Source organism: Chroicocephalus ridibundus, chromosome 2 (assembly GCF_963924245.1).
Source record: "Chroicocephalus ridibundus chromosome 2, bChrRid1.1, whole genome shotgun sequence".
Taxonomy (NCBI): Eukaryota; Metazoa; Chordata; class Aves; order Charadriiformes; family Laridae; genus Chroicocephalus; species Chroicocephalus ridibundus.
This window is the reverse complement of record NC_086285.1, coordinates 56,366,376-56,388,580: the sequence shown is the minus strand read 5'-3', so window position 1 is coordinate 56,388,580 and position 22,205 is coordinate 56,366,376. Positions and strand designations below refer to the sequence as shown.

The 22,205-nt window shown below is 39.0% G+C and overlaps 1 protein-coding gene across 4 annotated transcripts in view; it reads right to left on the bottom strand.

Moving 5' to 3' along the window:
* Nucleotides 1-5,064: 5,064 nt before the first annotated feature.
* The window catches only part of RALA (RAS like proto-oncogene A), a 29,343-nt gene continuing 12,202 nt past the window's right edge, over nucleotides 5,065-22,205 (bottom strand). For 2 of the 4 annotated variants that reach the window (XM_063325590.1, XM_063325589.1), the window contains 4 exons: nucleotides 14,563-14,717; nucleotides 14,044-14,252; nucleotides 9,815-9,989; nucleotides 5,065-7,036 (listed from right to left, as the gene is read on the bottom strand). In XM_063325590.1, coding sequence (XP_063181660.1) covers nucleotides 6,914-7,036; nucleotides 9,815-9,989; nucleotides 14,044-14,252; nucleotides 14,563-14,676 — 621 coding nt within the window. In that variant the 5' untranslated portion in view covers nucleotides 14,677-14,717 and the 3' untranslated portion in view covers nucleotides 5,065-6,913. Of the gene's footprint in view, nucleotides 7,037-9,814; nucleotides 9,990-14,043; nucleotides 14,253-14,562; nucleotides 14,718-17,115; nucleotides 17,252-18,614; nucleotides 19,115-19,189; nucleotides 19,423-22,205 lie in introns of those variants that run through there. The other 2 variants (XM_063325591.1, XM_063325592.1) reach the window with 2 other exon arrangements.

Below are 22,205 nucleotides of genomic sequence, written 5' to 3'. Positions count from 1 at the left end.
CCCTTATTGTTATCCGCTTTGTCCTGAGAACAACAAAAAAATTTACTCCTCTTCTAACAGCACAGGGGCAGCCAAATTGTCCAAGCTTCCTTCACATTAGATGCAGCGTAAGTCTGTCACAAGCAGCTAAGGGCACCTAGCACCTACCTCCGCAAGTCAGTTCTGACACTCACAGGAGTTACAACCGCCCCCCGGCAAGCTGCTATCCGTAGACATAGTACTTTATTTTTAACTGCTCTTTTGACACTTCCCCAGGCTATTTCAGCAGGCATTTTGGCAGTTATCAGATCAAACAGAAGGATTACGGTTTCAGGCTCATTCTTTAGAGATGACTAATATTTAACATATTTGTCTGGCAGCATTTCAGCCAACAGGTCTCCTATTTCATCGCACTGGAAAAAAACCCCAACCACTTATCTCGTAAGTTTTTCTCCACAAAACAAGCAAAAATAACTATAACAGAAGCATACCAGGCGTGCTGAGCTCAGTTGAAGGCAAACATCAATTCATTAGTTTCAGGAACAGCAGTCAGTGTCTAAAATATAGCACTCAAACTGCTGGTTATCATCATGCCTCCACTCTTAGCCAGAGCATCCATGAGGCACAGGTTTCCCCTTACCAGGAGATCCCCTCCTTCGTGCCTGGGTTACTGACAACCCTTAAACTGTCATAGTACCCATCAAGAACAAGAAGAAGGTGGAAAATGGACAACTTCCAGTCTTCTCCGCTCATAAGAAGCATGGGGAGTCTGCGCTACTTTGAGATCCCAGATTCTCCTCCAGAGCTTCAGCAGAAAAAGAGTGCGTGACTGCTCTCACAGCTGCTGTGGTCTGATGAGGCTTCTCCCAACCTGCCTCCAACCCAACCTCTTTTTACTCTATGCTCACAGCACAAGCACAGGAGGCAGCATTAACCACATTGGTGGCTCACCCAACTTCAGGGAGGAATGAGAGGACGCTCTGTGAACAGGAAGGCAGAGTGGAGGAAATGTAAGTCCAACACTGCTGCCGGTGCTACCCCACCTGATACTCAGAAGTAAGGAAATACCATCCGTACTGATGCAAAGACCTCCTGAGCTTTCACCTGGGTTCTGGCCACTTCCTGGTTTCTCCCTTTGCCCACCACGTGCTTCCTCAGCTGCTCATGGATGGTGGCTGCTTCCCAACAGGTGGTGCAGAAATCAGCTTCCCCCATCCTCTCCTTGCTCTCTCGCCATAAATACTGTCAAACCCAAAAGAAATGGCCAAGGAGAAAAAGAAATGCGATTGCCACCCAGCCCAGTAAGTGAACAGATACATAATTCTAAATCTATATTCCTGTGTGTCTTTCCTCCCTGCCTCCCCCATTTCCACCATGACAAACTGGTTCCTAAAGAATCTGTAATTAACCTCCAAACACCGCTCGAGGTCCTGTGTCCACAGGCACCTGAGCATGCCACCCGCGGTCACCTCAGTAGACGGATGTACTTTTGCCTACCCTGATGCAGCTGCAGCCACCTTCCTAACAGACATGACGCAGCAGAGACGGCCTCACCACCTCGCTTTATTAGCAAATTTTGGGGTTTTGTTCCCAGACCGGGCAAGCCCCTTGCTGTTCCCCCGGCTCACCTACCTCCACCTGTAAGCGTTGAGATTGGGGGGCGGGGGGGCTATACTTTAGATGTGCTTTGAAATGAGCGCTGTGTTGTCAGGTTATTCTGAGAAATGACCAAACGTTTCTTAAATTGTCAGGGATTAAGGAAAATTAAGCCCGCGATTAACGCCAAGCCACCTAGGAAGTGAGATTTCTGAAATTACAGTTTCCAGCGTGAGAGATACAAAAACGACTGAAGCTACAGTCCTAACAGGCTATTTGCTACAGGCTTGTTTTTTTCCAAGAAAATTTCCAAAGCGGTTCCCACAGAAAGAACTTTAGTGGCACGTTATTAAACATGCATCCTCCCCCTTGCCTCTGTTTAGCTAAGCGCAAAGGAAACAACGGAGTGATGGAGTATTTGCCGCTATTTTGACACTTTCGAGAGCATTCCGGAGTCTGCTTACATTTAGCACATAGTTTTAGGTTGGAAACTACCCTTCCCCCCACCCCCGTTCCTTGTTTTGTAACACCATGTCATATTAATAAAGCAGAAAATGGGCAAAACCCAGAATATTCTCCTGAATATTGTAGGACGGTGTTACGCGAAGTGGCGCACAGACCCAAACAAGTGCTATTGCTGCAGAACTGCAGTTCACCCTTATGGGTCTGAGATGTCACGGATGCCACTTCTTTCGTTCTCCTCTTAGATTTGTATTACGTTATTCAACCCCCAGGGGCTTTCACAATCCCTCACAAGTGTAAATCGTTCCAGAAATTGTCTTTGTTTTACGTGCAGGAATTATGCCCGCATATGCAGGACCCCCCCAGCCAAGCGCAGGTACACAGCTGCTTGACGGCAACGACGAAACCAGCAACTTTCTATCAAGTAGAAAAAAATCCAGGATCACCGTAAAAGGCTCAACCTTGCTTTGAATAGCAGAGCGGCAGCTAACAGCCTGAAGCAACTGTGGAAAGTGGGGGGAGAACAAAAATCCTGTAAAGAACAGCGTCATATGTTTACCCACATCCAAAGCCATGTGTTCCCGGGCTGTTGGGGTGCAGACAGGACCTCAGTTTTTAGCACGTCAACACGGAGTCCCTTGGTAGGAGATGGCCTTGCGAAAAGTTGAACAGAGTAATCAGCTGCCACGGTTTGAAACCTAATCGCTCCGGTTTTTCAGATACTCCCATCTTTATGGCACACGTACAAGTTTCGTACCCAGTCTTACCAGATCAGTAAAGAAAGTCAGCAATTGCCTTGCGCGAGGCAGAACGAGGCACCAGAGTAGCGCAGGGGGGCTAAGCCTGCTAACACCGCTACTGGCCCACCGAATCAGCTGGCCAAATTCTGCCTCTGTTTTGTGCATCCGTAAGACAGAGCAGCCTGCTGCAAAACCGGAACCGTCCCACGGAAATCCACAGACAACAGGTATCACACATTAAGTGCTCTGGGAGTGTTAAATATTACTGAGTGCAATACAAATAAAAGGGATGGTGGAGGCAAATCTATTTTTCCAACAACTTCAGCTTTGGTATTTTTCCAATCTGCATGGAAGAAAAAAAGGTAGAAAAACCCCAACACCCCAGCACACAAAAACCAAATTATATCTTCTTAATATTTTCCAAAATAGGACTGTACCAGTTCGATGGCCGGTTAGATCCAGCCAGGATCTCTTTGAAAATAAGAGTCTTGGCATCTGTCTGCTCCTGGGCAGATCTCAAGTGGTATGCATTTCAGCATTTCTTCAACAATGATGCTTCAACCAAAAATATTCCAGCCTGGCCAATGTATTTAGATCAAAGATGAGCTTACACTCCACAGCATTAGCAACACTGGCACCTTTCCTACCGTTCAATTTTAGTAACAAGCTGAAGCTCCCATAAAAATTTGCAAGGAAAGGTTTCTTTCCTGAGTCATCTCTTAAAAACATACTCAGCCATTTATTTAAGTTAAAATCCCAGGCCAAAAATGGGCAAGGCTGGAAAGAAATATAGTTTACGCACGTGACCAACTATGCATCCGCATGGCTAGAAGAGCTGACGTGTCTGACAGTAATGGGAGAAAGTTTAGAAATTAAGGTGCGCTATTAGCTTTCCCTATTCAATTCTCAATTGCTATAGGCTCAAATCCCACCTTCCGATCCAGTTCTGGTACAGCTGAATGTATTACATGCATCCCTGTAATACCGCCTGTGTCCCTGCTCCTCTGCATTTGGCATTGGACTATAATCCTGTCTACCTTCTCAGACTCTGGAACCAGAGAATCATTGCAAAGCTCGGTGTCCCAAAAAGGAACCCAGTAAGCCCATTTCGCATACTAATAGATAAAACATTTGGTTCCTGCAGGTGAATATCGTGAGCGTAAGGCTCAGATATGGGGTGTATTTTTACTGCATTATGATTGGCACTGGAATTGCCAGAGGACTCATTCTGCGTGCGACTCTGATGTTAACAAGGTCTCTCTGAATGGGAAAGCGCTTCCTGCACACGGTGGTGCCGCTTCAGAATAATCAAACAAAGCTGCTGTGTTAAGCTACCGTACGCTCATCGGGAGGCTACAGAAACTACCAAATAGGTCACAGATTTCTTAGCCAACGATTTTAGAAAGTCGATTTGAGTTTTTAAAGCTACGAAGAAACTACAGGAAAAAAATGGAGTTAGCATCAGAATTCAGTATTAATTTCATACATAATGGAAGGCTGACCTTTATAGCTTGTTACAAATTAAGGCGTCTCTCCCTGGTCTGCAGTTTCACAACGCAATGCATCTCACAGAAGGCGGCAACAGTACTGCCAGCACGTCAGGCTAACTTGGAGGGAAAGACCACAGAAGGCTTTGATCCTGCCAACGTAAGAAAGTGTCTTCAACTTCTTGGAGGAGAAACTGGGTAGGAAAAGTGCTGTCGGGCAGAGAAGCATCACTCTGAGCAGATAGATGTAGGAATTTCAGACGCAGAAGTAGGATAAACCAAACCCTCCTCTGTGACGCAAATTTATCACTCAATTTGGATGACTCTCTCAAGATGTACCTAAATCCTATAACATGCAAGATACGTTCCCTGCAGGTTGTGGAATCACTCATGTTCTCCTTGAGAGTGCTAATAGAAAATTACTTAGAATGCATTTTTTTTTAATTTTGTTATTATTAAAAACTTACAAAGGTTGTTTGTTTTGTAAATCTCACTTTCCATTCTTATGAAAAAATACTTCCGGAACAAGCTTACCTCAGATTGTTTGACTATTTTCTGACATTCTTTGTTATAACAAGTAGAGATAAATTAGCTCTGGACAAAAGGTAGCACATGCACAGTCTCAGCTTTTACAAAGTGGCTTTTTATCAACTAGTTAGGCTTAATCTACAATTTAGTTCACACACACACCCCAAAAAAACGCTTCTGGAATACTTAGGTTTGTTTAACTGCTTGGCAACTGGTATCAGCTACAGCGAAGTTTATCAGTAATATAGTTATCAATTAACACTGCACAAGTATTTAAAAAAATGGAAGTTTATTCATCTTTCAATGGCTCAAATAGCAAATAAAAGGACAGGATAAGGCATCAGCCAAGACAAGTTTCATGTGTCCAGTGGCTTCATAACACCTCAGTTCCCAGTATACAGGTTCCAAAGCAAAGTCACAATGTTAGTGGTTAGACTCCCTGGCTAAATAGACCCAAATGAGTACACAGTAAGATGAGGACCGGCTTATTTGCCGTCGTTACATGAGTAACTTTAGTTCTGCACTTGGCAGTCTACTAATGCACATACAAAATTCCTATTGATAAATATTTAACATGACAAATATAACTGCTAAGACTTGAGTCCCTAAAATGTCCGTTAGCATGAAAGTTAAATATTTGTTACCTAGTTTGCTTGAGCACATTTTAAACTGTCAGTTATAGGCTTACACATGTATAAAAAGTATAAGTTTGTGGAATTGATCTAGCCTGTCTTACCCCAGAGGAGTCCAAAACCCTCAAACATTCTGGTAAGTTGTTAGTTAAGATGCAGCATACTAACCATGTGCTAGTATCCTTGCTGTTCTGAAGCAACTGAGGCAGTATGTTTTGTTTGGGGATTTTGGATGCACATGGTAAATGTTTCTGTATCGTAAAGCATGTTTGATTGTTTGATATCAACATTAACTAGAAAAAGTAGCTACAATGTTCCCCGTTTGAAAATCAACATAAACTAGACTAAACAGTACAAAACCTGCAAAGAGCTTCAGCATAACACACCATGTTCCTGTAGCTGAGTATTAGGAACACAAAAGAAATTAACCGATGACACCAGAATTTCCAGGACAACATCTTAACTCAAAACACATTAGCACTACTGAATCAGCTCCACGCCACCCAACTCCAGGGAGTTAAAACCCAAGGAACACCTAGACAAGAATCTACTCGCAAAAGGGAAGTTTCAAGGTATCAGCACGTTAAGTTTTAAACAACCATTCCAGGCTTAGATGTGCCATAGGCTTATGATTTCAGTCTTTTATGTATTCTGACCTTTTTGTTTTAAGATACCGTATTGTTTACCAAGTTACGGATGACAGAATATGCTCTTGTATTATTCACAATACCAGAGTATGGCACACATTTAAAGGACAGACACTGCTAGCAGACAGCTAGTTAGCAAAATCATTCACGTAACTGCACTCCCCAGAGAGGGCAGTCTCGCACTGATGCGCAGGGACGGTCTCCATGCAACAAAGTTGAAAATACACCCTTGATTAAGTAACCTGTTATGTTTAGTTTTTAAAATTAAGGCATATTCAAATGTTTCAATGTAAAAGATTACATCTCTCTTCCAGGTTAATCAGGTAATGCAGAACCACATATAATTTTCCCCAACATATCTGTTCGCATATACATTATTCTTTTCTAATTCGCATAACTCCATGGCAAAACAACTGCATACCGCTTTGTCAGATATCGTGTTCACAATTGTAATTTTCAAGGCAACAAAAGACAAGATGAATTGACAGTTACCAGTGATAAAAAAAAAAGTATGCTTTACAAGAACCCAAAGTAATACTTCCCAACTCTGTTCACTATTAAAGAAAAGACTGCCCATGAAACACTACATTCAGAAGAAATGTGAGAAGGTAGGCAATTATGAAATGGACTGAACTTTGCTTCTCTTGAAGCCACATCATTTTTTTTCTTTTTTTTTTTCAGTGAACTTGACTTTCAGTGCAGCTCCAATTCATGCTTTTAGTGATACATTACTATTTCCAACATGTTAGAGTAATTTCAGTCACTTGAGCCTTCAATGGCATGCTTATAAATTATGGTTTTTATTAGTATGGTCAGGGTAGGAAAGGTATTCAGGGTGTTGATTATAAAATGCAACATCTTTCTCTGATCCTCTTAGCTAGGCTTTTTCTTTTCTTCTTCCCATTCTTTTCTTTGCTGTCTTCCATTTTTCTGGCTCTAATTTCTCTCATTAAATCGAAAAACACCTGAAAAAATAAAGATGTAATGATGTAAACGCAAAAACAGTCACCGACATACAGGTTAATTTAAGTTTTCACTGACATCCATTTCAGTTGGTTAGAATAAAGTCAATTACATGCAACTAGTTTAAGCAAAGAAATAATAATCAAACAAATCTTTCACTGATTTTGAAGGCCAAGTTGATATGATGCAATCCCGCATCTTTCATGTTACCGTATGTTCCCCTGTTTTCCGATATTTGCTTATGAAACCTGTCAGACAATTTTCCACAAGGATTAAAACAAGAGTCACCACTGGCCAAGATTTTTTAAGTATATTGTCTACATCTTACTGAGGAGACTAAAGGAAATCAATTTACATTTCGAGTATTTTCAGTGATGGGCCGTAAAGGCTGAAAAAGTGCAACGCCCAATTCTAGAAACATATTGATGGAGCAGTTGCATACACTGAACACTTCATGGTTAGTATGTCCCATGATGCAAGTCTAAACACAAAGTGATGGGGGAAGACAGGGAGGAAATCAGCATTTCCTTTAAAGCAAAGTTATTAATCATACAACTACATAACTACAGTTTTTTAGATCGGGTATTTCAACTGCCATATTGCAATCTCAAAGTACATATGAACTTCATTTTCATCACATGATTTAGTAGGAAACAAAAGTGACAAAGGTGCAGATAACACCAATGACTTGTTTAAGAGAGATCCTACTGTCACTTAAGGCTTTATGAATGGACTCCATAAAGTTACTTTATTCATTTGAAAAGCAGATCTTGACTGGCAGGAAGCTACAGCAAATAATCATCCAATCTGTACAATTTTATTGTAGCAAATCGGTTGAGCATTTCCAATACTTTTCTCTCAGGAGATGTTCTCTAGATCTGCGGCAGGGGACTTGATCCATTTCTGTGAAACATGGACAGTACAGAGGCTGAAAAGCTCCTCTCCAGAGCTCAGTAGGTTTTTGTTTGCAAAGACACTAACCTCATATTGACTGCAGCAAAAACATCAACCTTCATTACATGGGATTAGAGGAAAATCAATGTAACTGAACATTTCAATCAAGCAATAAGATTGCCTTTAAATTTCTAAACGTGCACTAAGTTACTTGGCTTGTACTTAAATCTGTGCAAATGGTTATGGTGCAACTGTCAACTTGCTTAAGCACTGATACGGCACTACAGTACTGATACGGTACTACAGTATTTAGCTGCCTGGGGTATGTAACCTTCTGAGAAGATGCTTAGTGGGTCACCTTTACTGAAGTGAGCAGAAGCCATTTGTATTTTCCCCAACTGAGCAAGCCCACAATTTTGGAACTAAGAGAAGCCAAACTTCTTATAGAATAGTAAATTAAATTCACGTAACAAACCTCAACTTCAGATGTTCTAACTAAGAGTACCTGGTATTTACTAGTGCCAGTAAAGCCTCATTTCTGGACTATCAAACCTTAATTCTATGTGATACTTGCTAATCTGGATCCATAAAACCACCAGCTCCAAAAAGAAACTTGGAGCTCTGCAGTAGCCTACAATGGGCGAGCAAAAGCTCCTGATTAGAGAGCTATTAAAAAAAATATATACATATATATACACACACACAAACACTTGCCCCCCCCCCCGCTGTTTAAGGATGGTGAAGTAGATTCTGAAGAGCTGGAAGCATGACTAACAGATAGATGTTAACTGCAATCATGCACCAAAACTAAAAGATGTGATAGTTTTTATAACAAAAAAAAAAACAAACCAAAAAACAAAACAAAGCCGTATTCAACAATGAGACTGAGTTCTGCTGCATTTAATTGACTTAATTTTCTCTACAGAACAGCATAAAGTTCTTACTGTAGTACTGAACAATCAATTTCTTCGGGAAGAGAACTGACAGAAGACAACAGTCAAGTTAAAGTTATTGCAAAACAGAACTCACATTAGAGCTGTCATGCTGCAATTCACAGCTGATATGTAAGGATTTATATTAGAGAATTTTTCAATGTGTGATCAACTCTGTCAATAGCTCTGAAAGGAAGAGCTGCCAAGTTAAACTAAACTACTTAATTCTTTTTCCACAAATCTGCTACTCTTGCAGTCTACACAGCTGAGAGTTATTCTGAATTACGCATTCCAAGAAGTCCTGTCTTTTAAAGTTATACCTGAAATACTTAGAACTACTCAATAGTTCTAAGAACTAATCAATAATTTACCTTATTGGAGACAAAGATTCTGCCTCTTGTCCAATGACCTTCTGAACCAGGTTTTCTCCCTGAAAACTCATGAAGCACTTCTAGGCTGTTCAAAGCTTAAAAGAGTTCAACCATTCCCCATCAAAGCAACATACAACCAGGCGTCTGGTTAGATGAGGATAGAGAGGGCTCCAATCCCTCCTTTACCTACTTTTGTAGGCTGTTTTGTTCTGGCTGAGGATCAAACAGCATTCCTCACCATTTGGAAGCAGATTGTCTTCTAGTTATAGAAAATGCAATAAGAAGTCTAGGCCAAAATAGCTGCCTCAAGAAATTTTTAATTAAATATGGTCTTGTATAATGTCTTGTATAATGACTCCTTACGGTTTAGGATGGGATAAACTTATTATGCTTAACATTTTCACTGTTCTACATGAAGTCACCTAGTCGTGCACTTCTCGTAAGCTAAGGGAGAAAAGTATTTGATTCAAATTTCACAAAAATAATTGCTAAAATAAAGAACATACAGAGTATGACCCACAGAAAAGGGGTATAAACTAAAAACTGATGGAAAGATTCTTTGATTAAAGAGGCCAGTTATTACCTTGTCAACATTAGCTCGTGTCTTTGCAGAAGTTTCCACATAGTTAACGTTCCACTGATCAGCTCTGTTTTTTGCTTCCTCCACAGAAACTTGTCTTTTATCTTCCAAATCTGATTTGTTACCAACTAGCAAAAAAGGAACATTCTCATCTTCTTTTACTCTTAAGATCTGCTCCCTGGACAAAAAAAAAAAAAGAAAATTAAGCTTTGCACAGAGTACTATTCTTAGAACAAAAAAAGAACTCAGACTAAATACTCTTCCATCTTACCATGAAAACCCACTTATTCCTTTTATTAAGCTTATGTAACAGTAAAATCTTAAACCTCATTATGACATTATAGAGAATGAAGACAAAGGCAGACAACTAGTCCTCCAGGAAGGAAGGAGGTGAGTCATTAATAAACTAAAAGAGTAGAACAGGATTGGTTTAGGGGGGAATTTATATTAATAAGTCATTGCTTTTATTAAAGGTGTTACTTGAAAGTATTTACTATTGTCCTTATATTACTATTTGTGATTGCCATTTTAAGCTACCCAAACTTCAATTTTACACTTAATTTTTTTCCTAATAAAATGCTATTTTTAAAGCTGATAAAATGGTCTACAGCATACGAAGAGCAAAATTTCTTCCTTTCAGGAATCTTTCTGAAGTCAATTATATTCAGTCTCTGCAGAGATCCTCATTCAGTTATAAGCCAGCATTCACATATAAGTTGTACATGCATCAGATTTTTAAAGACAGATCCTTATATTGTTTGAACTACTAGGATGAAGGGTTTAAAGTTGTAAATAAAACTCAGTGCTACAAATGGTTTTGTATGTAAGTCCTCAATGCCAAAAAAAAATAATGAAGAATTTCTTCTAATTAGAAATGCATTAGAAGTACCAGGAAGAACAGTCTTCCCAGAAGAGGGATATTCTCTATTTCGGCTCAGAAAGGAGTATGAAGTTAGTAGTGAAATGTAGCCCTTTATCATGGAGCAATTTCTGAAAGGTCAACAAAAAGCATAGAGAAACAAACTCCATTTGCTGGCTGAGGTGAAACCTATTGCCAGATTTAAAGCTGAATAAAGAGACACTGGAGAGAATTAATTAATTGATATTCTGAAGGGCCCTTATTTGGTGTACGGCAGGATCCTCCTGCTGTTATAAAAAGCTCTGGATAGTATGCAGTCTTGTTGAAGAAGTCTACTTGACAGGCTGAGAGAGTTGAGGTTGTTCAGCCTGGAGAAGAGGAGGCTCCAGGGAGACCTTATAGCAGCCTTCCAGTACCTGAAGGGGCCCTATAAGAAAGCTGAGGAGGGGCTGTTTCCAAGGGCATGTAGCAATAGGACGAGGGGCAATGGTTTTAAACTAGAGCAGGTTAGGTTTAGATGAGACATTAGGAAGAAGTTCTTTACAATGAGGGTGGTGAGACACTGGATCAGGTTGCCCAGAGAGGTGGTGGAGGCCCCATCCCTGGAGACATTCAAGGCCAGGCTGGATGAGGCTCTGAGCAACCTGATCTCGTTAAAGATGTCCCTGCTTACTGCAGGGGGGTTGGACTGGATGACCTGTAAAGGTCCCTTCCAACCTAACAGAATCTGTGATTCTATGATTCTACTTACAGGGCTTAAACTGCAGTTAGCCCATAATTTTTTAAACCAACAAATATGTATTTGAGGCAGCTTGTAACACCACATTCATCTCTGAGGTGTAATTAAAGCAACATTCCTCCTGTCCCCCACAAATATCAGTGCAAATGTTTTAACGGGGTCTGCAGCTACCCAAAATTAGTTTGAATAGTCAGTGGATTAGGAAGGGTGGCCAGAAGACGACTCAGTGCATCACTGCAGTACCTGTGCAAATAAGACTTCCCTTAAAAACTAGTAGCTTGCAACACCTATTGTTCAGGCAATGCCGAACAATTTCACTGTATTAAGAGTTAATCTAACAATAACCCAGATTACAATATTCTCCTTTGAGCCCTCTCTGAAGACTGATATCTCCTAAACAAGAAATATCTAATTAATGCTATGCCAGCTTGAAATCTAGAACTCAAAAAAACCCCAAAACATTACAGCCCGACTAATTCTACTCAAAGCAAGATCACATTTTATCAATCTGTCCTTCAAATATTTAGAAGTTTAGTAATTGCAGATCTGCTTTCTATTAAAAAAAAAATTACTTGGAGCAATGGCATTTCAGAGCACACCAGTAACCTCATTGAAGATACTGAATAGCAGTAAACAGTAATTGTTGGAGTTCTGCCATTCCAGCAGAGCAAAATTCCATGGAAACAATTAAACACCCAAATTCTTCTCAACATCCAAATTCTTCTTGACGCTTTCTTTCATATCTGTCTTTTAAGTAGTATTCCCTCAGCCTGCTCAACAATGCCAAAGGTATTTTAACTGTACCTTCAAGAGATACAGGTTACTTTTAAACAGAGCAGAAAGAATGTAATTATTCTGAGTTACATGTAACATTTAAGCTTCTACAGTTTCAAGAGCAACTTGAAAGGCACTTTCAGATTCGGACTGGGGAAAGTTCTAATCTCTTCACAGAAGGGATTTTTTTCTTTCATTTTTTGCTGTTTCAGCATGCATATTGTCAACTCTCACGTTCGCTGGAAAAGTAGGACTTTCTCTAGAGCCACAGAAGATCATGTACTCTGAAGCATTAACAGGATTTTAAACAGATTTGAATATGTCATTTTGCACCCTAGAAGAGCTCAACCACACTAAATATTCCTCCACGATTGACAATACTTAGCATTAACTTGCAAACCACTCAAGGCCTGCCCCTCCCTCCCTCTCAAAATATATGAACACACACACATACAGAGACACAAATGAAAAACTACCAGATGAGAAAACGCTGCCTCCCCTCTACATATCTTTTTCTCCTCCCTTACAGATGATATTAAATGTGCTCTGATACTTAGTGCTAATTAAGTTGAACTGTGACAGCATCTATGAGAAGCCTTATTTCAGTGGGATGCAGACATTTTCGTTTTATATTTGTTTCCTTACTTTTATCTCAAAGGTGATCCCCTCTCCTATTTCGCTATACTTTGAACTGGTAAAAAAAATAAAATCTGGTCTCTTTTGTCCTTCTTTTAATATAGTAATGAGTGATTTAAATAGGGTTTGTCTCTCAGCCAAAATTAAACACCTGTAATATACTGCTGCCTGTTTAATAGTCTCTTACCATTATAAGAGTTTTAACACGCTGCATGCCTGACAAGCATCTTAAAAAATCATATCCCATTAAATCTGTATTAAATCAGAAAGATCCAGTTCCAAATTTTGTTTTTACTGTGTTGCTCCATATTAAGTAAACTGACTTTGATGGGAAGGGTGAATGCCACACAGAACTCTATGCAGAACTCTGGTCTTGTAAATTCAAAAATTTACTTAAGTATCTTATACAGAGGAAAATTCCATCCAAGCAAAACTGAAGGGACAGTTTTACATCAGGCCATGCATTTTGTGTAAAAGCTACTACAGAATATTCCAAGATACTTCTCATCACTGCTGTTCATAAAATCATCTTTAAGAGGTTGAAAAATTTCTGGGTTTGATACTATGCATTTCACTCTCCCAAAACACAATGTGCATACTTCACATCACCTAAGATTCCGCAGACAGACATCACCAGATGTGATTCATCTGTGCAGCTTTCAACTGGAATCTGGTCATGTCATTTTTATAACTATGAAGTATTCTAGCATAAAACAGCTGGACATGCTACAGCTGCCCTTTTACTCCAGGTGGTGCTTCACAGGTTAAAAGAAATACAACATAATCCTCTATATGAAGCAAGAACTAAAGAGAGACAGCTCTGGGGAGTATGCGGTATTGTACATACATTACATGCAACTATACAGTCTATAAGCAATTTTTCTCAGATTCATTACTTTGTATACAGTATGCCTACTCACAAATCCAGCTTCTTAGCACACGCACCAAGCCACGCTGACTTAGCAAAGGGCAGAAGCCTTCCGAACGCTGCTATGTATCTGCTCTGTGGCAATAGCCTTTTTGGTATTCAAAAACACAGCAGCAAAGATATCTGAAGTGGTACAGATAGCAAAGGCATGGCTAGGCATCTCTTCAAAACATTACGTGACTACAGTAAGAGCTGTCATCCAATCTGGACTATCATAAGGATATTACAAAACAAAAAAAAAGTCACTTGTAATTATCTGACTATAATTAGAATAATTATCTTGCCATGTAACTTACCTGAAGTCTGCCGTTGCTGCAAAGGATTCCAGCTCTGTAATAGAGAAGACGCAAAGAAAGCCTTCTCCACTTCGAAAGTAGTTGTCTCTAATTGCAGCATAGTCCTCCTGCCCTGCTGTGTCCAATATATCAATTTGGACTTCTTCCCCATCCAGAACCACCTTTTTCCTGTAGCTGTCTGCTTTGGTGGGCTCATAATCTTCAACAAACTAGAAAAAAAAAGGTATAAAATCATGGTATAAAAATCATGCCTGTACAAGACAAATGCTGCTATTTGCATATAAGGATATAACAAACATCTTATATGGTTACAGTAACTAATAAGTAGGCATATGTATTTAGGCTAATTGCTTAGAAGTCTGAAAACCACCAAATTTACCAAAAAATATTTTTGTTTAATTTCATCTCTTTTATATCATATACATTTAGATCCTTTCAGAAAATAACTGTACCACTAAATGCTTAAATAACACAATGCAGCAGACAACTCCTGAGAAAATTGTTTATGCAGATTCTTACCTCATCATACATGAACTGTAGTGTTAAAGCAGATTTTCCTACGCCACCACTTCCCACCATGATGACTTTGTGTAAAGCCAATGAATTCTGTCCTTTAGGCTTATTTGCTGCCATCTTTGGATTGCAGAAAATTCACAGGTAGAAAGTGAAAAAATCTAAAAGAAAAAGGTTGCTTCGTTAGTTTTCTTTTCCTTCTCCCACATGCACTGTTTAAAGTGGATTTCTTTTAAATCCCTGCATATCTAAGGACTTAATTTCCGTTCTGCTATCTTCAGTGAAAGGTATCTGCTTTTTCACTGGAAGCCATTCCGCAAATTATACCAAGCTCATCTTCTTTGTAGCACAAGCAAAGAAAGCCCTCACCGTTTGGAAAAGGCACAAGCAAGTTCACAGCATCCAAGAACAATTAAGGGAAAAGATTTACATTTTGGTATGCAGTGTTTTCTTTTAGAGACACAGCATTTATCAAGAATTCTTGTTAGTTTACTAAGCAAGAATTGAAAGAGGAAGCCACGGTGAGTCAACACCACACAAGAAAACATGAGATATGACAGCTGCAGAGGAAAGAAAACAGACATTTGAAGGAATTTCCAGCTTAAATAGCAAGCACTAAGACACAGCAGCAGCAAGGATTAGCTAGTGCGTTTTTTCCAAGAAAAGCAAGCAAATGCATTACTTAAAACCTAAAAATACTCAGTTTCAGTAAGTCAATCGGGAACTGAAAGAATAATCTATTTTACACAGAGTGGAATGATTCAACTTGCCTTCCTAGACTACAAATGCAGTTATTTCGTCTATTCGGAATAGTTGTCTCAGTCCCACATCTGCTTGTTGAAACACAAATCTCTGCACCTCACCAATTCTGTAACAGTTAATTCACTCAGTCTAATACGCATGTGCACATGTACCAAAAGTAACAATCCCATTAGCTTTTTTTTTTTAAAAAATCACATTATAGTTTTAGCAGGTCTCCAGCTACTATCTTCCCACACCTTCGTTTTATTCCCTACCTATCCCAACAGTAATATAACAGTATTTGCGTTACACAAAGAATGTTTTGTCTGCTGGCACAGTTCTTAAGACATGGGAAAGTCACTGCACAGTGACAGAGCATACCCTCCTCCAGAGATGTAAGATCAAAACAAGCTCTGATGTCCAAAACCCACAACACCTACGTTACAGAAAATGTAAACACGAGAGACTTCTATAGTAGCAATTAAGAACCAAATGTAATTTAGATTTTGTTAGAAAGCTCAAAAAGAAGATATTCACATGGCAGCACAGTTTAGTCATATACAGAACTACCAGATAACAGTGTCGCAATGAGACACCGCTACCTCAGTACTTTTACCCATCATCATATCCTTTGACCATCTCACACTAAAATTACATCTTCCTGCATAATGAATCCCCCTTGTGTGCAGCTTAAACAATCAGAATGTGAAGCATGATAATTTTCTTAAAACTTAAATCAAAATTCCTAGTTGAGGACACGCACTAAGGTTTTGTTAGTAGCGAGGCAGTTAAGTGTAAAAGCATGCTGACTGAAGCTTCATTAGAGATTAAGCCAATCCTTCCTGGAATTAAAAAAAATAAAAAGGTGTACTGGTTTTGGCTGGGATAGAGTTAATCCTCCTCAGAATAGCCCGTATAGTGATATGTTTTGGATTCATGATGAAAACAGTGATGATAACACGCAGATGTTTTAGCTATTACTGAACACAATGGAGAGAAGTTTGCTAGGGATGTCATTGCTCAGGGGACTGGCTTGGGCATTGGTCTGCTAGTGGCAAGCAACTATTTTATTTCATTTTTCTAGCTTGTTTTTCTTTTATTTCTTTTCTTTTTTTTTTCCCCCTTTATTAACTTATTAAATTGTCATTATCTCAACCCACGAGTTTTACCACTTTTACCCTTCCGACTCTATTCCCCATCACACTGTCAGGGGGGAAGCGAGCAAGGAGTTGTGTGGTGCTTAGCTGCCTACCAAGGCTGGCCCACAAGTTATGTGAAAAACTCTGTGGATCACAACAGTAATGGTATCCATTCTACTGTCAAAGAATTCTGATAATGTAATTGAAAATTAAGACACTTAGATAACCTTTCTGAGGAAAACAATTTAAGTGAAATGAGCACGAGTAATATACATTTGTAGCAGAGAAATATAACTAACACTGTGTTACATGGTCTTTTAAAAAAGGAGATGGATGAGAACAAAACAATATCTCTGTTTTGGCTTTAAAAAGAACCATTGCTTTCTTTTTACTCAAGAGGGAGTACAAGAACATGGAAATAGCTCCAAGCTATGTGTACACTTTCAACCTACTACACTGTCTTTTGAACTACTCCATATTGTTTTGTCTTTGCACTTTTCTCTTAAAAGGAAAAACATGTCCTGAAAGTCAAGCTTACTTGGTTTTAGTATGTATTTTAGACAAGTAATACAAAGAAAATCCCTCTGAATTCCAATCATCAGCTGACAACAGCTCAGTTTTACAAGTTTAGATTACAATACATACTCTCAGAAGCATAAAAACTGATGCACTAGTATACCTGGATATGGCCTATAGTAGCCTTAGTAAGCAACAAGCCAGACTATTCTTCTATAAGCACTTCAATACTGGAACCAGTCCAAATGAATTCAGCAGGACTTCTGTCAGGTGAGTTTGTGCAAAATCAATACTACAATCTGTGAAAGAATTCAAATACACAATAGTAATGTTTCACTGCAATATTTGTTGTAAATTAACCTACAGTCTTTAAGTAGATTGAGCAATGTGAAAATACATGTTTTACTAGAAGCTGCAATTCAACAAGTAGTGTCCCAGCGTGACAAAGAGAAGCTGCCACTTTTTGTACTTTGTGCAACAGTTGACTCATACTTGAAAAGCCAAAACAACAATGTCCAACCAATAAGATCCTTATAAATAACCAAGTTAGTGACAATGCTCCTTTTCACTGAAAATTTTTTAAGCAGAAAGATTTCATGGCAGCAAATAATTTTCAGAAGCCTTGATAATATCCTTTCGAAGAATCGGAAGAGATTGAGTCAAAGAAAGAAGCTCAAAAACCTGACCCAACCAGTCAAAGCAGTAACCTGAGTCATCAAGTCATCAATAACTGTCAGCAAACAACATTCCAGTAAGACACTCAAGACAGCAAAACTTAATGCTGCCACAGGCTTCAAATCTCAAAGATAATCTCATCATAAATACTCTGCCGCATTTTATAGTGGGAGGAGGCTCAGGGAGGTCGGTTTACTCTCAAGTTCTTCACAATCCAATAAAGATATAATGCTGGCAAAATTCAGGCCTGATGAATGGTAGACAACATGGAAAGAGAGAGAGAAATAAGTTACAAACAAAACAAGTATTGTGTAGATGACACTCAATCCAGAGAGACTGCTTCCGAGTAAGTGTTCCACAACAGAAGAGAAAGACCTTGAAAGTGAAAAGTTTTAAGCTACTGACACACACTTCTACCTGTTTCAGTCTGCTTTCAAAAGCAAAAAGGAACACAGATTCCAGTTTTAACAGTAAAGCACCTGAAATGAAGTTTCAGGCAAAGTAAGTTTTTCCATCCTTAATTTATGTAGCCTGACTTATTTTCATAAGTAGTATTAATTTGGGTCATATCTAGTTTCTGAGTTGTCCTACTTTATGATAAACCTGACAGAGACTGTGGCAAGAACCCTGTGGTATGAAGCTCAAAAAAGCATACTTGCACATTACATATACTGTTATTTATTTATTTTTAATCTTCATAGTGCAAAATTTTTTAGGGGTCATAAGATAAACGCAGGTTTACCCTGCAGTAGAATCTTATGTCACACTACAGCAGAGAGAGGTTCACACAGATCCAAGCAGGGTGTTGCCAATAGCTGTATTATCCATTTATACAGGCCAGCTTTTTACCACACCCATTGGTAATCCCCATCGCAGCAACACAGCTGATGACATATATGAAAGATTATTTTTAAATAGTTCTTTGTGTAGCCCAACAGGTTGGAAGGGAAGTGAAAGCTTAACTGGCTCAACAACATACTGCCATACCTTCACTCAGAGGGGCAAGAGCACTGTCCAACTACCATGTTACGGATAACTCTTCACCTCTGCTGCAGATAAACTCCTAGGAAACTGCCCTTTTCCGACATGCTTGAGCAGATAAGGGCACAAACAAATGAATCTCAGTGGCTGCTCCGACAAAGTAAGCAGTTCTCAAAGCTCCTACAGCTGCTCATTGCCCTCTTGCAGATAATCAGCCCCACAATTCTGTGCTCCATTTAAGGGCAAGCTTCCAGTTGGAGCTAGGATCGTTTTTGTAGAGCCAGGTTAGGGAGTGATTAGTTTAAATCAGAAAAGCTGCAGGAATAGCAATTATAATTTATGTTTGCATCAGCAATGGTATCTTGTCCAACAGTCTAGAAATCTGGTCAATGGAAAGAAGAGTATGTAGCTAAACAACTTTTAAGACCATCCTACACGATTAAGATCATGTAGCAACAGGAACTTGTAGCTGGAGTTGTAAAACTGGTGCCTGTCTTCAGTGACTGGCTTCTACCTGTATCAATACTAATTTCTCCAGAGTTTCACACTTTACATAACATTGTATTTCTTGCACAGAGGACCTTCTATCTCTTGTCCCCAGTGGATTCAAACACAACATTCAGCTCCATCCAGCAGAGGAGCGAGCTGCGGAGTGTTCCTCTAATGGGACTTGGACAAGGTAAGCTTCATGTTAACTTCTGCATAAAGTCTTGGAGCACAGAGTGGTTATCCAGATGCACAAGAGTAGGTAAGATGATCATGTGCCAGCAATAAAACAGGTTTTCACCTCCACGGACGGTATCTTTGCAAGTACCTGGTAGGGAGGAAGAAAGAAAAAAAAAGAGTAGGACTCTCTGGTCTCCCTACTTGCACTAGTCTTTTTTCTGGCCTCACATCCACTTCTTCAACCCAGTAAATTGAGACCTAAAAACATGCTTTCAAGTGAGAAAAAACTTTATCCTTTTTATCCCCTCACTCAAATTCCTTATCTGATCAAATTCAGAAGACTTCTCTTAAATTGACCTATTTCTCATATGACTTTTTCTTGCAGAATAACTTGCTCCAAAACAATTACTCAAAGCATGCTTCCTTACACCTGTGCCACTTGTGCTCTACATCCCTCCTCAACACAGTAATCCCAACATTCATACACTGAAAGGGAGCAAAAAAGTGGCCACCAGAATAGTTGTGCAGCAGCCCAAACAAGGCGACAGACATCCAGTTCAGATTGTTTCCTTTCCCTCACACAGAGCACTGGTACAGGTTTCCCGCTCTTTAGCCAGCAGCATATATTCAGGAAACTTAAGGGACCAATCATATCCAAGACGCCTAAACATCTGTCAAAATATACCCAAAACTGACCAATAGGCCAAAAATTAAGAACAGAACACATGATCAGAGTCATTTTCTTAGAGAATGCAACTAGAAGAGGTCAAGAAGTTACTCTGTTCATTTTGATCCCCTGGAGCCTTGTAAATGCAATGTCAATGAGAGCAGACCAGGGAAGGAGAAGCATTACACCAAAGTCACATCATTACAGGCACAAATTCAGCTGGCATCTTCTGCAGTGCTATACATAAAGCTGAATGCAGGCTTTGTGAAAAAGCAGTTGTCCTTAACAGGAGGACTTTGATTTGCTGCAGGCATTTTGTTTGAAGGGGACTAGTTAAACATAGCTTTGTTTTTAGAGATAGTTGGTACAGTTAGTATAGTAGATCCTAGTTAATAAGTAGAGATAGTGGTGCCTTTCTTCAATTACAAAACAATTTCTTATATTGTTATTTTTATAGCCTTCATAAAACTGAATTCCAGTTCTTTTGTTTCCTTTCCTTTATGAGAAGATTATATAAAGATTTGCAAGACTGTCAGATTAACCTCATTACCCACTCACTTTTACGATGAGTAACTTTCTTCCCTGAAGACTGTTTTATATAATGAGCATCAATTACAACCGGTAGCTCATACATCACAGCATCTGCTTTTACTCTGTTTTTAAACTGAGTCAGAATTTGATACATTTGAAGGAACAGAAATAATTTAATTGAAATATATGAGCTACCTGCACAATATTAAGAACTACAGTTAGTATGCTTTGACCAGAATACTTCTAGAAAGGCAATATATTGTATCATTCACTTACTGAACAATTAAAGAAAATTTAGTAATGAAGACTCATGTTCTAAATAGATAACTCGATCGTTTTTTTTAATTGAAGAAACTAATACCTGCACTACTCTGTACTTTACACTTAATATAATCTATCAAGTCCAGAAACATTAGCTACAACTTTTTATCTCATTCTGAAGTGAAAATTTATACTAATTATTTGACAGTGACCCCATCTTCTACAGTGAGTTTGAATATTATCCAGAGTTTCTTAATTCCCACAAAGTAATTTACAACTCTGTTGCCTTGCATGACCTACAAATTACAAGTTCATCTTTCTGAGAAAAAGTGCAGGACCAAGAATTTTAAGAAGCTTCAACATATTTCATGTCCCCAAGGACCATCAAGCAATATAATCTTATCTGTTATTAAAAGATCACAATTTCATCCAGTTACTCCATTGTTTGTTGAGTCCAGTAGTTTCATTTTGGTTAACAGCAGCAAAATTATGCTTGAAAATGCATTGTTTGAAAGTGATCAGCACACACTAGCATACTAGATGCAAAATATCTGGAAGACACCTCAGGAATGACTCAGATATTCCTGCAACAAAAATGTTCCTGGAAAAGGAGGGAGGCAACTCCAGGCCTAACCCTCCCAACAGCTGCTTTCAATTACAATATTCAAACTAGATCAGCAGAAACACCCCATGACCCAGAAACAGATAGAATACATGAGAACATAGGATGGGATACATGATGCCAGCTGTTTCAAGAACTGGAGAGTAAGGAAGTTTTTTCGGTTAGATCAGCATTATTGTAATAAGTGTCATTCCATGTCTTGTGTTTGACTGGTGTTCTTATTACAGTTTAAACATGCAACAACTGTCAAGCTCTGCACAAAGTAACATCAGTATTTTATTAAGGTAGAACAAATATTTCAAATATTAAATAATCACTATAAATTCTAAGTCGTAACCTAAAGAAAAAGGAAACTGAACCCAAATAATCAAACCTATCTTAGAAATGACTAGTCTCACTGGACAATGAAACAGGCTGCCTGAACATCAACGTCAGAACAAGTCAGAAATGCTTTCACAGCAAGTCCTTTCCTTTCTCCTGAAAACGATCCTTTGACATAAACCTGTTTAACTGGGAATTAGGATTCATAGCTTCTCATGACTTTATGAAGCAGTTAAGCCACATTCAAAGTTTGGTAAGAACCCTTCTTTCCAAGCTTTCTAGTGCACACCATAAAAGGTGCTTGTTTCTCCCATACCCACAAACAAATTTACTGAGGTGACTACACATCTACTAAGAAAAGCAAAGGGTGGAAAACTGACCTAAGTTTTATCTCTCAGCATCAACAAATCTCTTCAGGCAAAAGAGCTATATTTCCCAGCTTTCTGAGACACATACTTCAAACTGTAACCATACCCAGGAGCTGAAACTGTAAGAGTGAACCAGCAGACCCTTCACCACATAACCAAGA